Source organism: Elephas maximus, chromosome 8 (genome assembly GCF_024166365.1).
Source record: "Elephas maximus indicus isolate mEleMax1 chromosome 8, mEleMax1 primary haplotype, whole genome shotgun sequence".
NCBI lineage: Eukaryota > Metazoa > Chordata > Mammalia > Proboscidea > Elephantidae > Elephas > Elephas maximus.
The window spans coordinates 25,856,671-25,870,139 of NC_064826.1; the positions used below are offsets into that span (position 1 = coordinate 25,856,671).

The 13,469-nt window shown below is 42.5% G+C and overlaps 1 protein-coding gene across 1 annotated transcript; it reads right to left on the reverse strand.

The window, feature by feature from the left end:
• Window positions 1-1,829: 1,829 nt before the first annotated feature.
• On the reverse strand, window positions 1,830-12,695 carry LOC126081401 (hyaluronidase-4). Its single transcript, XM_049893140.1, has 3 exons — window positions 11,742-12,695; window positions 4,513-4,602; window positions 1,830-2,231 (listed from the first exon to the last, which is right to left on the reverse strand). Exons 1-3 carry the CDS (start codon window positions 12,693-12,695, stop codon window positions 1,830-1,832), a joined length of 1,446 nt encoding a protein of 481 aa, XP_049749097.1.
• Between the last annotated feature and the right edge of the window lie 774 nt (window positions 12,696-13,469).

Sequence of the window (13,469 nt, forward strand, 5' to 3'; positions counted from 1 at the left end):
GTCAGTTACCTCTGAAAGTATCGGTCACCTGGCAAGCAGGGACCCAGAGTGAAGCAAAGAGCACACCTAGATTACAAACATTTTCTAGAAAGATGAAAGAGGTGAAGAGGAAGTGAAATCAACTATCATCCCTTCTGTAATAGCAGCACACCTCTCTCGAGTTTAGCTTTCAAGCAAATTGTCTCCAAAGGAAGAAAATCCTGTCAACAGCACATACCTCTCAAGGGAACAACACAATGTGTAAGTGATTATAAATGGGACATAGCATCGGAAGGAGGAAATTGCCCAAGACTTAAGCTTTTATCCTAAGCTTTTCCTTTATTTAGTGATCAAGGGAAGGTGGGTGAGGATCAGCAACATGTTATTAAGAGCCAGGGATGTGTTATGCCATTTACTCCTAAGAACAATTCACTGAAGTGTGAATTATAGTCCCAATTTTTCAGACAAGAAAATGAATAATATAAGTGACTTTCCTAGTATTATACAGCCAGGTGGATAGCTTCAAAATGTATTCAAATGGACTCTAAAGCTACTATTTAAGATTGATGCAAAGCTAATATTTCTTGCTAGGACCCCCTTCCTGAGAGCACTTCTGGGTCCCTTAAATGTCATTTATTAAATATTTTTTAATAAGGATTTTTGCTTACAAAAGACACCAAGCCATTTTTATTAGCCATTGCCCCAGCTTCTGCCAGATTCTAAAGAGGTGTCAGCCCAGGCAAGCATGCATATTATCTTAAGGCCCTCACATATTACCAGAATCTGTGAAGGAAGGACTCATGACACGTGGGAAAGGCGCCATATTAGAATAACTGCATTTGCAACAAGTTGGGAACAGCTCCCCTTGCCTCAGTTCCTGCCCCCTCTTGAGAAGCCATGTCAGGAACAGGTTCTATACGCAGTGAGCCTGGTTGGGCTGAGAGCAGAGGCCTGGCTTGAACCTAAGGCTGAAACAGGACCTCCTCATCTGGCCCTCTGTGATTTCTGAGTTGACCCCTTAGTCAGATGGAAATCCTGGTGGCATACTAGTTAAGAGCCATGGCTGCTAATCAAAAGGTTGACAGTTTGAATCCACCGGGCACTCCTTGGAAACCCTATGGGGCAGTTCTACTCTGGCCTATAGAGCCTCTATGAGCCAGAATTGACTCGATGGCAATGGGTTTGTTTTTTTGTTAGATAATTAATCTATCCATAATTATGCAAGTTGCTAGCTAGAAAACTGGTCTTTGAAATTAATAATTTAACATTTATTTGTACAATTCAGGACACCCTGGTGGTGTAGTGGTTAAGTGCTATGGCTGCTAACCAAGAGGTCGGCAGTTCAGATCTACCAGCCACTCCTTGGAAACTCTGTGGGGCAATTCTACTCTGTCCTATAGGGTCACTATAGCCAATGAAAACCCAACAGATCTCACAGAATATTGTGCTAGTGCTGAAGATGAGCCCCTTAGGTTGGAAGGCACTCAAAAGGCACAGTGGTCACAACAATGGACTAGAGCATACCCAGAGTGGTGTAGGACCAGGCAACGTTTCATTCTGTTGTACATGGAATCGCCATGAGTCAGAGTGGACTGGACAGCAACTAACAACAGGTTGGAACAGAACTTAAACATTCCAGTAAGAAAGAAGAGTGCATTGTTTTGACTCCCGCATCTGGTTTCTTAGCCAGCTTGGAGCTGAATAAGTGAAAGGTTTGTTTCTGTTCAGTGACATACATAATGTCTACCTATAATACCTCTCAGTGGATTCATGAGTGAAAAACTTCTCATAATTTTCATCTCTTCCCTAAGTAACTACAGAAGACTCGCTTCCCTTCAGACTCAATTATCTCACAGCTGAGTGCTCCAATAACAGGTCAGAACCAGCAGACGCAGGCTTATTAGTGAGCCAGAGACAGGGGAAGCCCCGGCCCTGCCATCAGGCGCCTTCATCGCCCTGCAATCAGCACCTTCGTAGCCCTGATAACAATGACAGGAAAATTTCTCCGCCATGACTTCCAGGTCTGTATCAGATGCTGCTCCTGTCACAGTAATGTCTCCGTCCTCGGAGGCTCTGATGTGGTAGCTTGCAGGGTTCAGGTGAAGGTAATCGGGAGCTTTCCACCTCCTCCGAACGCACCTGCCGTTGTTCCCACACAGGTGTCGGCTGCACACCTCAGCGGCTCCGGTCACGTTGACTATGTAGTACCCTAAATCAGAGCTCACAAACTGCTTCACCTTCGTACAGTTGCCCTGGAAATGTAGAAACACACAAGATTACAGCTTTTAGGCCCACAAGCAGTTCTTTGGACTTGATTGACAGTGGATGGCTTGGTTCTAGTTAGTGAAGGCTTAGGCTCCTGGAAGCTACAGCACAGGGGTCTCAGATCAGAAAGGGTGGGAGATCTGAGGGACAGGAGGTGGAGAACGTTAGTCAGCTCAGTCATTGAACTTGCAAATCAAATGGGCCCCAGATCCAGCATGAGATCTTGCCTTCTTCCAATATATGCCATTTTTAATCCTTCCAGGCCCTATGTTAATGGGTATGAAGGGGAGAGGACAAAACCCCAAATTAGAAATGAAGTTAAGAGCCAGGATTTACCTGCTGTCCTCCAGCCACCTTTCAGATATGTGGTGCCTTTCATGGTGGAGTCAGAACCTGAGTTTTCACATTCCACAGATTTACTGTCAAATCACCAATATGAAACCATCTGGATCTTGTGTAGAATTGAAAGGCAGGAATGCCTGGAAGGCTGTCTAGGTCATTTGCGGTGGGAGGCTTCCTAGTACGCATTCCTAACAGGGGCCATTGGAGTTCTCGGGTGGTGCAAACAGTTTACGCTCTTGGCTGCTAATGGAAAGGTTGGAGGTTCGAGTACACCAAGAGGTGCCTCAAAAGAAAGGCCTGGCAATCTGCTTCTGCAAAGTCAGCCATTGAAAACCATATGGAGCATAGTTCTACTCTGACACACATGAGGTCACCATAAGTCAGAATCCACTCAAAGACAACTGTTTTTTTTATCTTAACAGAGGCCAGTAGGCTCCCTGATGAAGGTCTTCTCATGAGCTATGTGGACTGGAGTGGAAAGACAGGAATTGATCTTCTCAGTTTCTACCTAATTCTCATACACGGACAGAGAAGATTTTAACCTGATATGTTGTTGTTTTTGTGTGCTGTTGAGTCGATTCTGTACTCATAGCAACCCTATAGGACAGAGTAGAACTGCCCCATAGGGTTTCCTAAGCTGTAATTTTTATGGGAGCAGATCGCCAGGCCTTCCCTCCTGTGGAGCTGCTGGTGGGTTTGGTTAGCAGCCAAGTGTTTCACCGTTGCACCAACTGGGCCCCACTTTAACCTGACAATGCTCATAAATAGTTTCGTGAGCTATGCAGTAAGGCCCCAGGTTATGAACATCCGACTTACAGACAAGTCAAACTTGCCTTTTAATGTTATGTAAATTTGCCCTCAATTCGAAATGACTGAAACAACCGCTAGTGGCACAAATTCTTCATCGCAATCACCTTCACTTGCTGCAAGTGCAGCTTTTAAATCACTGAAAAGGCTTCAAGCCTTTCCTTGAGCTAAAGGAAGGCTAAACAAGAACCGTATGCCTCTGTTGGACTCACAAATTCGACTTAAGACAGGAGCAGATCTCGTTCCTAACCTGGGGACTGCCGGTATCTCCACAGCAACAAATTGAGCCTGTGAAATTCTATGACAAATATCAGATTATCATGAACTTTCAAAAAATCCAATTAACAAAAACTATTAAGGATATACGTCTTATAATTCCAAGCAAAATGTGTTAAACCACAGAGATGTACGCAAATGACATATGGAAAAACAGGAAATCGTGATTAATTTGGATGGGAGAAATCTAGGAAGAGTTCTTGGAGTAAAGAATAGCTGGGCTGGGAGATGTCTGAAGAGATATATAAATCTTTTTGTAAATACTACTAATTTTCTTTCTGTTGTGCATAGGGTCGCTATGAGTCAGAACCGACTCGACGGCACCTAACAACACCAACAATTGATTTTCAGCTGATTTCTCCTCAGAGGAGGTTGAAAAGTTACCATCTGCTTCTACTTCTCAAAATAAGATACAACTCATTGCATGTGTGGTTAAATGTGCGGGTAGAGTCAAACTGCCTGTGGCTAATGCCAGCTTCACCGCTAACTAGCCTAACTAGCCATCTTCCTGGGTATTCTCTCCATTGCCTAATCTACCAACGAGGATGATAGCTGTTACTTCATAGGGTTATTATGACCAGTAAGTGAGGAAATCCCCCCCAAAACACTTAGCATAATCCCACCATAAAGTGAATGGTCAACAAATGTCAGTATTATGATTATTATCTGAACAAAATTAATACTTATTGAATCCCTTCTATGTACCAGGCACTGATCTGGGTTTTCATTCTAAAGCTGGTTTATCGTTGAGGCTACCAGGACTGCAATGAGAGTGAGCTCTACGGGAAGACAGCAAACCTTTAAAAAAAAAAAAATAGATATACCTTCAAGGTGCCGACTTACCTCAGATGAAGTTAAATTCAGGTCTCCCCAAATCACAATGCCTGCAGCTCCCAAGGCCGCACTTTCTCCTATGGTGCTGATAAGGTCTTGCTAGAGTTAAGAGAGTAGAGTTCATCGTCAATTTGAATAGAAAACAACCCTCCAGGGAGTAGCGGCTGCCTTCAATATAGTAGAACTGGGCCAGAGCTCATCTACTCCACAGAGAAGCTGTGATCCACTTCCTAGTAATAACATGAATGTTGAATAAGCCAAGGCTCAAAAATCATCATCTATAATCATATGCAAAAAACATGTTAAGTATTTTTTAAAGGAAAACTTACATTTTGGCAAGTAGGATGTTGTATTGTAAATCATCACCAAAAGTTTGATTAAATTTGATTTGGTGGTATATACCTACACACAAATCAGTTATATGTATATGATGCAGAAACAGAATGCCAAAGTTTTCCCTCTTCAAATGCCTCGCATTCCTCTTAGCCCGGTTCCCTTTTCATTTTGTAACATTTCCCTGTGGAATTTTGTCTCTGCAGTGACTCAGACCTCTTTAAAGACCTCTTTAAAATGATGAAAAGCAAAGATGTCGCTTTGAGGACTAAAGTGTCCCTGATATTTTCAATCACCTCGTATGCATGTGAACGCTAGACGATGAATAATGAAGACTGAAGAAGAACTGATGCATTTGAATTATGGTGTTGGCAAAGAATATTGACTATACCGTGAATTGCGGAAGAACAAGTCTATCTTGGAAGAAGTACAGCGAGAGTGCTCCTTAGAAGTAAGGATAACAAGACTTTGTCTCACATACTTTGAACTTGTCAGGAGGGATCAGTCCCTGGAGAGGGTCATCATGCTTGGTAAGGTAGAGGGTCAGCAAAACAGAGGAAGACTCTAGACAAGATGGCTGCAACAATGGGCTCAAACAAAACAATGATTGTGAGAATGGCACAAGACCAGACAGTGTTTCCTTCTGTTGTACATAGGGTTGCTATGAATCGGGACTGACTCGATGGCACCTAACAACAGTGACTCAGACAGATGTGTCTTTGGGATTCCAAGGCCAGGCGAAGGAGCTCAGTGTAAAGGACCTGCAGCTCTGACTTCGTCCAACATTTCTATCTGGTCCCTGAAATGGTTTGTGTTTAATTTCAAAGGACTCATATTGATGGGCTTTATTTATGTCTCATCCGGTCGTGGTAAGGCCGCCAGGATTTCCAACAGTATGAATGGTTAAGATAAATGAAAACTAGATTTCAATACGAGGAGCTTTGGTTTTGTAATCATGAAGGATTACAGTTTTTACTGTTTAAAGATTAACATAGAGCTATGGTTAAACACTCGGCTGCTAACTGAAGGGCCAGCAGTTTGAACCCATCTACCATTCTGCCACGAAAAGACCTGGTGATCTTCTCCTGCAAAGATTGTTGTTGTCAGGTACCATCGACCTATGTACAACGGAATGAAACACTGCTTGGTCCTGCGCCATCCTCACAATCATTGCTATGTTTGAGCCCATTGTTGCAGCCATCTCTTCGAGGGTCTTCCTCTTTTTCCCTGACCATCTGCTTTACCAAGCATGATGTCCTTCTCCAGGGACTGGTCCCTCCTAATAACATGTCCATAGTACGTGAGACAAAGTCTTGCTCCTCTCACTTCTAAGGAGCATTCTGGCTGTACTTCTTCCAAGACAGATTTGTTTGTTCTTCTGCCAGCCCATGGTATATTCAAAGATTACAGCCTAGGAAACCCTATGGGACAGCTCTACTCTGTGCTATAGGGTTTATTCAGAGGGAAATTAAAAGCTGAATGTATGCAGTTGATTTCCTAGTTTGTTAAATTATAATATATCCCCCCACTCCTTAGGAGTCTAAACATTCACCCTTTGCTCCAAGGATAAATCTCCATCAGTTATACACTGGGAAATATAATTGGGTGACTTGGTAGGAAAGAAAAGCAGAACTCTAAGCTGTATTTTACCTTGGACACTTTATATTAATACTTGATAGATAAAGCTCTTTATCTGACACTTTTATAGTCCACTCAAAGGCACTACAATCTCACTTTTTCAAGTGTTTTTCTGGGCCATTTCTGGTAATTTTCAAAAGGGAAGAGATTTGGATTTAAACTAATTTCCCTTTTGGGTAGACGCTCACTTCCGTGTCCCGTGAGAGTAGATGAGAGCTGACATGAAGGAAGGGGAGGAGGCTCTGTGAGGCTCACATGAGACAGCGTAAGTGAAAAAAAAAAAAAAAAAAGTGAAAGGCTTTGAAAATGATCCATGGTGTGGTGAAGAAGGGACAGGCCAGGAGCTGTCCCTGCAGCACCCAGGCTGCAGACTGCTGAGTCCATGTCCAAGGCCTCTCTGGGCTGAATTGAAAAAGACCTAATGGAGCAAAGCTCCTTGCTGCACTCACTCTGAAGCTTCCCTGAATACATTAAGGTGACATTCACGTGGCGTGATCCAAGGGGTCAAAAACCCCCAACGGCCTCCCACAAATTTCTTTGGGTTAAGGCTTTGTCATCACAGAGGGGAGGGAGACGTAGCATTTACTTTTTGTATGTATAGATTATTGACCCATATTTAATAAGGAGGGAAGCTAAAGATATTTGTGGTGAAGCCACACCTTCTGAGGTAGATATCAGGAGGGAATGTTAGTTTCTTCTCAATGTGTCCTTTACTATCATAATTGTTGTTAGCTGCCATCAAGTCAGGCCTCTGGCTCATGGTAACGCCATACACAATGTAATGAAATGCTATCCAGTCCTTTGCCATCCCCATGATCAGTTGGGGATTGGACTGTTGTGATCCATTTGGTTTGCTTTGGCTGATTTTCAGAAGTAGATTGCCGGGTCTTTCTTCCTAGTCTTAGTCTGGAAGCTCAGCTGAAACCTGTTCGGCATCAGAGCAGTACAAAAGCTTCCACTGACAGGTGCATTGACCAGGAATCAAACTGAGGTCTCCTACATGGAAGGTAAGAATTCTACCATTGAACTACCAGTGACCCCGCAATGCCATTATTAAACGGAATTCATTGGAACTGATTCAAATAAGTCATTTTACATGTTGACTGGAGGTAGAAAGACAGGAGCAGATATTAAGTAAATTTCTCTACCAAATTAGCTGTCACCTAGCAGAAAGCAGCGGCTGACTGTGTTACAGAACAGCTGTGTTTGTCATTGTTAAGTACTGTCGAGTCAGTTTTGACTCATAGCCACCCTATGTACAAAAGAACGAAACACTGTCCAGCCGTGCACCACCCTCAAAATCGTTGTTACGTTTGAGCCTACAGCTGCAACCACTGTGTCGATCCATCTCCTTGAGGGTCTTCCTATTTTCTGCTGGCCCTTTAATTACCAAGCATAATTTCCTTCTCCAGGGACTGAATCCTCCTGATAACCTGTCCAAAGCATGTGAGATGAAGACTCACCACCCTTGCTTCTAAGGAGCATTCTGGCTGTACTTCTTCCAAGACAAATTTGTTTGTTCTTCTGGCAGTCAATATTCTTCACCAACACCCTAATTCAAAGGCATCAATTCTTCTTTGGTCTTCCTTATTCATTTTCCAGTTTTTGCATGCATATGAGGCAATTGAAAATACCATGGCTTGGGTTGGGTGCACCTTAGACCTCAAAGTGACAGCTTTGCTTTTTAACACTTTAAAGAGATCGCTTGTATCAGATTTGCCCAATACAGTGTGTCGTTTGATTTCTTGACTACTGCTTACATGGGCTTGATTATGGATCCAAGTGAAATGAGATCCTTGACAACTTCAGTATTTTCTCTGTTTATCATGATGTTCCTTGTTGGTCCAGTTGTTTATTGGGTCAGAAAAGCAAGGGCACTGCTAGTGAGGGAAGGCTGCAGCTGAGATGCCATTGAGAGTGAACCGGGACCACCTGAGAGCATGACCCACATGGGTAGTGTCACAGGGAAAGGGAAATGAAGAAACAAAGCAGCTGTAGAGAAACCTCCTAGGTCCCAGTGTGATGTCTGCCTACCCCAAATCCTGAGGCTTGAACCAAGCTTTCAGAAGTAAGAGCGCAGGGACACCCTGAGGACTCACTCTCCACACTCTAGGCAGAGTCCCTGGAGCTCAGCACAGTGCTTATCACGAAACTGCCCACTGAGGGAGCTGGAGCCTCACTAACCAGCTGCCTCCGTGACACCACAGGGAGCCTTAGTTAACTACAAGGATAACCATCTTTAAATCTTCAGCCAAGAAAATGCCTTTCATGATTTTTTTTAAAGCATAGTCGGGTTCTATCTTGGGTGTGTTTCTAGGTGGTGTGGGCAATCTTCTGTGTAAGATGAGATAGCACTCGTTCCAAATCATCCCCGGGAGCTACGGCTGCTGCCTGAGAGTCCGTTCTTGGGTATTCCAGGTTTAAGGCTTTGATAAAACCCATCGCTGTTGAGTTGATTCCAAATCTTAGCTACCCTCTAGGACAGAGTAGAACTGCCCCATAGCATTTCCAAGGCTGTAAATCTTTATAGAAGCTGACTGCCACATCTTCCTCCCTCGGAGTAGCTGGTGGGTTCACACCACCGACCTTTTGGTTAGCAGCCAAACTCTTACCCACTGCACCACCTGTGCTCCTTTAAGGCTCTGATACCCTTTAAAAAACCATACTCAGACCTCATAAATTTCTGTAGTGCTTCAAATTTTCATTTGTATTTTTTCACTTGATTTTCACATATACTCTGGCTAAGTAAATTGTTGTGTGCTGTTGACTTGATTCCGACTTCTTGTTGTCGTTGTTACGTGCTGCCCAGTTGGTTCTGACTCGTACCGACCCTATGTACCACAGAACAAAACACTGCCTAGTCCTGCTCCATCCTGATAATCATTGTTAGCGACCCTAAATGTCAGGATAGAAATGCCCCACAGGGTTTCCTAGGCTGAAATCTTTATGGGAGCACCAGGTCTTTTCTCCCACAGAGCTGCTGGTGGGCTTGAATCGCGACCTTTTGGTTAGCAGAGGAGCATTTAAACCATTGCAAACCAGGGCTAGGTAATTAGGGCAGGTAGTTCTCTACCCCATTTCATAGATTAATACACTCAGGTCCAGGCAGGTTAAGATATTTGCTGCTTATTGGTAATTTTTTTTCTCCTAGTCCTAACTGTATACTGTACACACACACATACATTCTCTCTCTCAAGTGGTTGCAGGACCGGACTAGGTAGTGAGGGTCCAAAAAACCCAGTGCTGTTGAGTTGATTCTGACTCATAGCTACCCTACAGGACAGAGCAGAACTGCTCCAAAGAGTTTCCAAGGAGTGCCTGGTGGATTTGAACTGCCAACCCTTTGGTTAGAAGCCGTAGCACTTAACCACTACGCCACCAGGGTTTCCGTAGTGAGGGTAGTATGAATTAATTCTAAGATGCAGATATCTTTGGGAAAGTCAGAAATGGATGCCATTACTAGTCAGAGTTTAGTATGAATGAATTCCAGGTTTTTAAACATTTGTGGGCAGATTTCTATGGAGGATAGAGTATGACGGTGGATACACTGATCATTTAAAAGATGTGGAAAGAGCTTACCATTCAGAATGGAAGAGGGTACAGAATGACATCTTGGGACTGACACAGGAATTCACTCTAGATAAGACCCCAAGTGTTGTTCGTTCTTTCCTCAGAGGGAACAGAAGCATTTCTGAGGCTATAGCTCCTAAAGACGGAAGCTTACCCTACTTTTGCCCAATGTGCAGAACGTACCAGTAGTGTGATCTTTTGAAATGAATGCCTTGTCCCTTAGAGTTTGTTATTTCTTCCAAATGTAAATTTCTTATCACTAAAGAAAAGAACTTGTTTGAGCCAAATATAGAAGAGAAGCAGTTTCCTAGAAGGTGGTATTTAACTTCCAATTTCCGAGTCAAGAATACCTTGGAAAGATTTAGATAACCTCTTTTAATCTTCTAGAAAGTATTGATTTCCTGTCATTCTCCACAGAATTTCTTGTTGCTGGTTTTTCTGGGTGTTGTATCAGTTTACAATAGAGGTATTTCCCGCCTACTCGTTTTATTAACAGTGTAAAGGCATAGCATTTACCATACTCTATAAAAACAGAGCTGATACATGGGTGCCATTTCTCCCCCTGATGAGTAAGCTCCACGCCATGCATGTTCCACGGATACCATCGTGCAGGGTAGATCCCTCACCTTCGTGTTTCCTGAGCCTGCTCCGTAGGAGGCCTAATGCTCAGAACATCTTTGTATGTTAACATGCGCTGAGGAGATGAAATTTGTAATGATGGAAAAAAGAAGGAATGCCTCAACTGAAGAGCATTAAACCTTTTGTGTCCAGTAATACCTTAAAACACCACCACGTTATACATGGGAAGGCTTACAGTTCTCAAGTCTTCTGGACGTAGAACGGTTTACCCATAATTATCCACGTCCAAACACTAGATATCAACTCCTTTCCCAAGAAGTTCCCTTCTAAGTGGTTAGAGTATTGAAGAGGCAGGAAGGGAGAGAAAATGTGTCTGAAAGTCCACTTCTTAAAAACAACTCTCATGCTTTGTGTGAGGGCTGTGGCAGCATTGACTTGACTAAGAATTATCAGACAAAATAAAACTTTATTTGTAAGTTTTAACCTGGGGTTACAAAATCACCTACTAGTAATGTAAGCATTAAATTACATCATTACCACCAACTTTCCATTAGTTGTGGTCATAGAGGCCCAGGTGACCTAGATTAAGCCAACCACCTACTTTTAGCAGATTTGTAACTTCTCCTTCCCTTATACCTTTTCCCCAAGCTGATATTATGCATTAGAAGGAAAACACTCTATTTTTTATTTAAAAAAAAATGATATTTGATATGGTAAGACCAGATGCAGAAATGTCTTCAATTCCACTTCCACACATAGGAGCAAATGCAAACTACTCTGTCTCAGAACGTGCTCTCTGACTTTCTAACCTGTCCTCCGCCATCATTTTGAAAGTCTCTAAAAGCGGTCAATTGTCAGGGAACACAAAGTTGGGGAGCAGAAAGTGTAGCCATTTTCTATTTTGTACTTCAACCCCTTCCCTCCTTACTTGCTTCCTTAAAGGAATAATAATAAATGAGATAATCAGAATTGGGATTGCATAAATGAAGAGTCTACGTGGAATTATGTCCCCATGTAACAGACTATTAATTGGGAATTCTTCAACTAGCATAATTAACAAAGGAATATCACTTTTGGGATAGAGTGGAAACCCCCTCCATCAGGCAAAGAATTCTTACCTTAGAAAGAAAAAATAAAGGTTGGTCTCTGTAGCCCAGCCTGGTGTAGACAAATACAGGCAGGGTATAATCATGGGATGTCATGGCGGAGACCCTCATGGATTCGTGCACCCGAAATTGTGAGAAGTGCAGAATGTTTTCACTGTCCCCAAGGGATTTCCTGACCCCAATAGAAGGATATAAAGCAGCACTGCTGTTCCAGAGCCAAGAAAGCTCATTGTTCCTCAGAACTTCCTCTTCTGGGCATGACCCAGTGTAGTTTGGGGCATAAACATTATAATTGTGGCAATCAGGATATAAATAATAACCCCAAAGGCCCTTGGGTCGACTCTTGATCCCCAATTTGATGGTTTCCTTCATGAAAGCTTTTGCACTTTCTTCAAAGGTTGCTTTGGCTAAATACTCAATATCAGTAGCTGATACATTCTCTTGCGTTTCAGAAATAAGCTTTCTTGACTTCTGTCTGTAAACATTTTTTGCGTTCCAGTTCCGGGCCCACTGGGGTCTCCAATATTCCCAGTCTATCACAGCAAGTCCGCTGAAATCTTCAGCAGGGATGTAATAATTAATGTCTTGGTCAGCTTTTTCCAGGTGTACTTGCAAACTTATGTTCTGAGGCAGACCTCCATTAATGGGAACGCCCTGCGATGTATACCATGGATAGTATCCCAGTCTGTTGACATAGAATATAGTGACATTTTGCCCCCTGGCCTTGGCCAGTGGGCTTCCAACCACCTGAAACATTTTCAGATTTAGTCTTATATTGTATTTTATTAAGCACTGATCTGTTGGGGCGTTCCAAGCAGCTATAAAAGGTTTCCTTTGGTAAATTGGAAGCCGAGCAGGTTTTAGAGAAGAGATAGATTTCAGAATAAAGAAGATGAGCAGCCATAAGGAGAAATGGACTGGCTGAACCACACAAAACCTTACTTGTCCTTCCGGTAATATTTTCATGGTAAGATAAGAATTGTATGTTATCTTCTGCTTTAACGCACTCTGGAAGACCTGTGGAGAGATTTAATTTTCTGTTAGTGATAATTTTGAGGACAAAGACTCCAATATTGAATAGGTATTATTATACATTTATATTTTATAAATTATATTTTACTTACCAATCAAGGCATGGAAGCAAAAGAACTGACCTAGCTTCTATTTGGGGGCAACCAATGTAATTCAACAAACATTCATGGAGATCTAGTTCTTGTGCCCAGGAATACAAAAGGAATAAGACGTGGTCCTTGCCCCCAAAGTGCTCCTGGTTAAATCAAAAGGTAAAATAATATGCACTATCATTTCAAAAATTTCATAATTCCCAAGTACTGTGCTGAAGTCCTTCATAAGCATTTATCTCATTTAGTCTGGTAATAACTGTGTAAGACCATTAAAATTACATCTCCAATTTACAAATAAGGAAGCTGAGGCTTAGCAAGATGAAGAGGCTTGTCTGAGGTCACATTGGATAGAAGGCAAGGTAATGGGAAATTGTTATGATCAAAATGCATAACAAATACTATGGAACAATTTATTAAAGCAATTACTTCTCCTGGGGGCAGGGTGTAGGTAGGAAGAGAAAGTGGTCAAGAAATCCTGCAGAGAAGATGGGACACCCGAATTGAGCCAAGAAGACAGGTAGGAGCTCGGAAGGTAAGAGAAGGAAGAGAGCCGTGACTACTTTGTCAAGTTTCCTTTCTAGTTATCTGTCAAACTACTGTAAAATATTTTTTATAA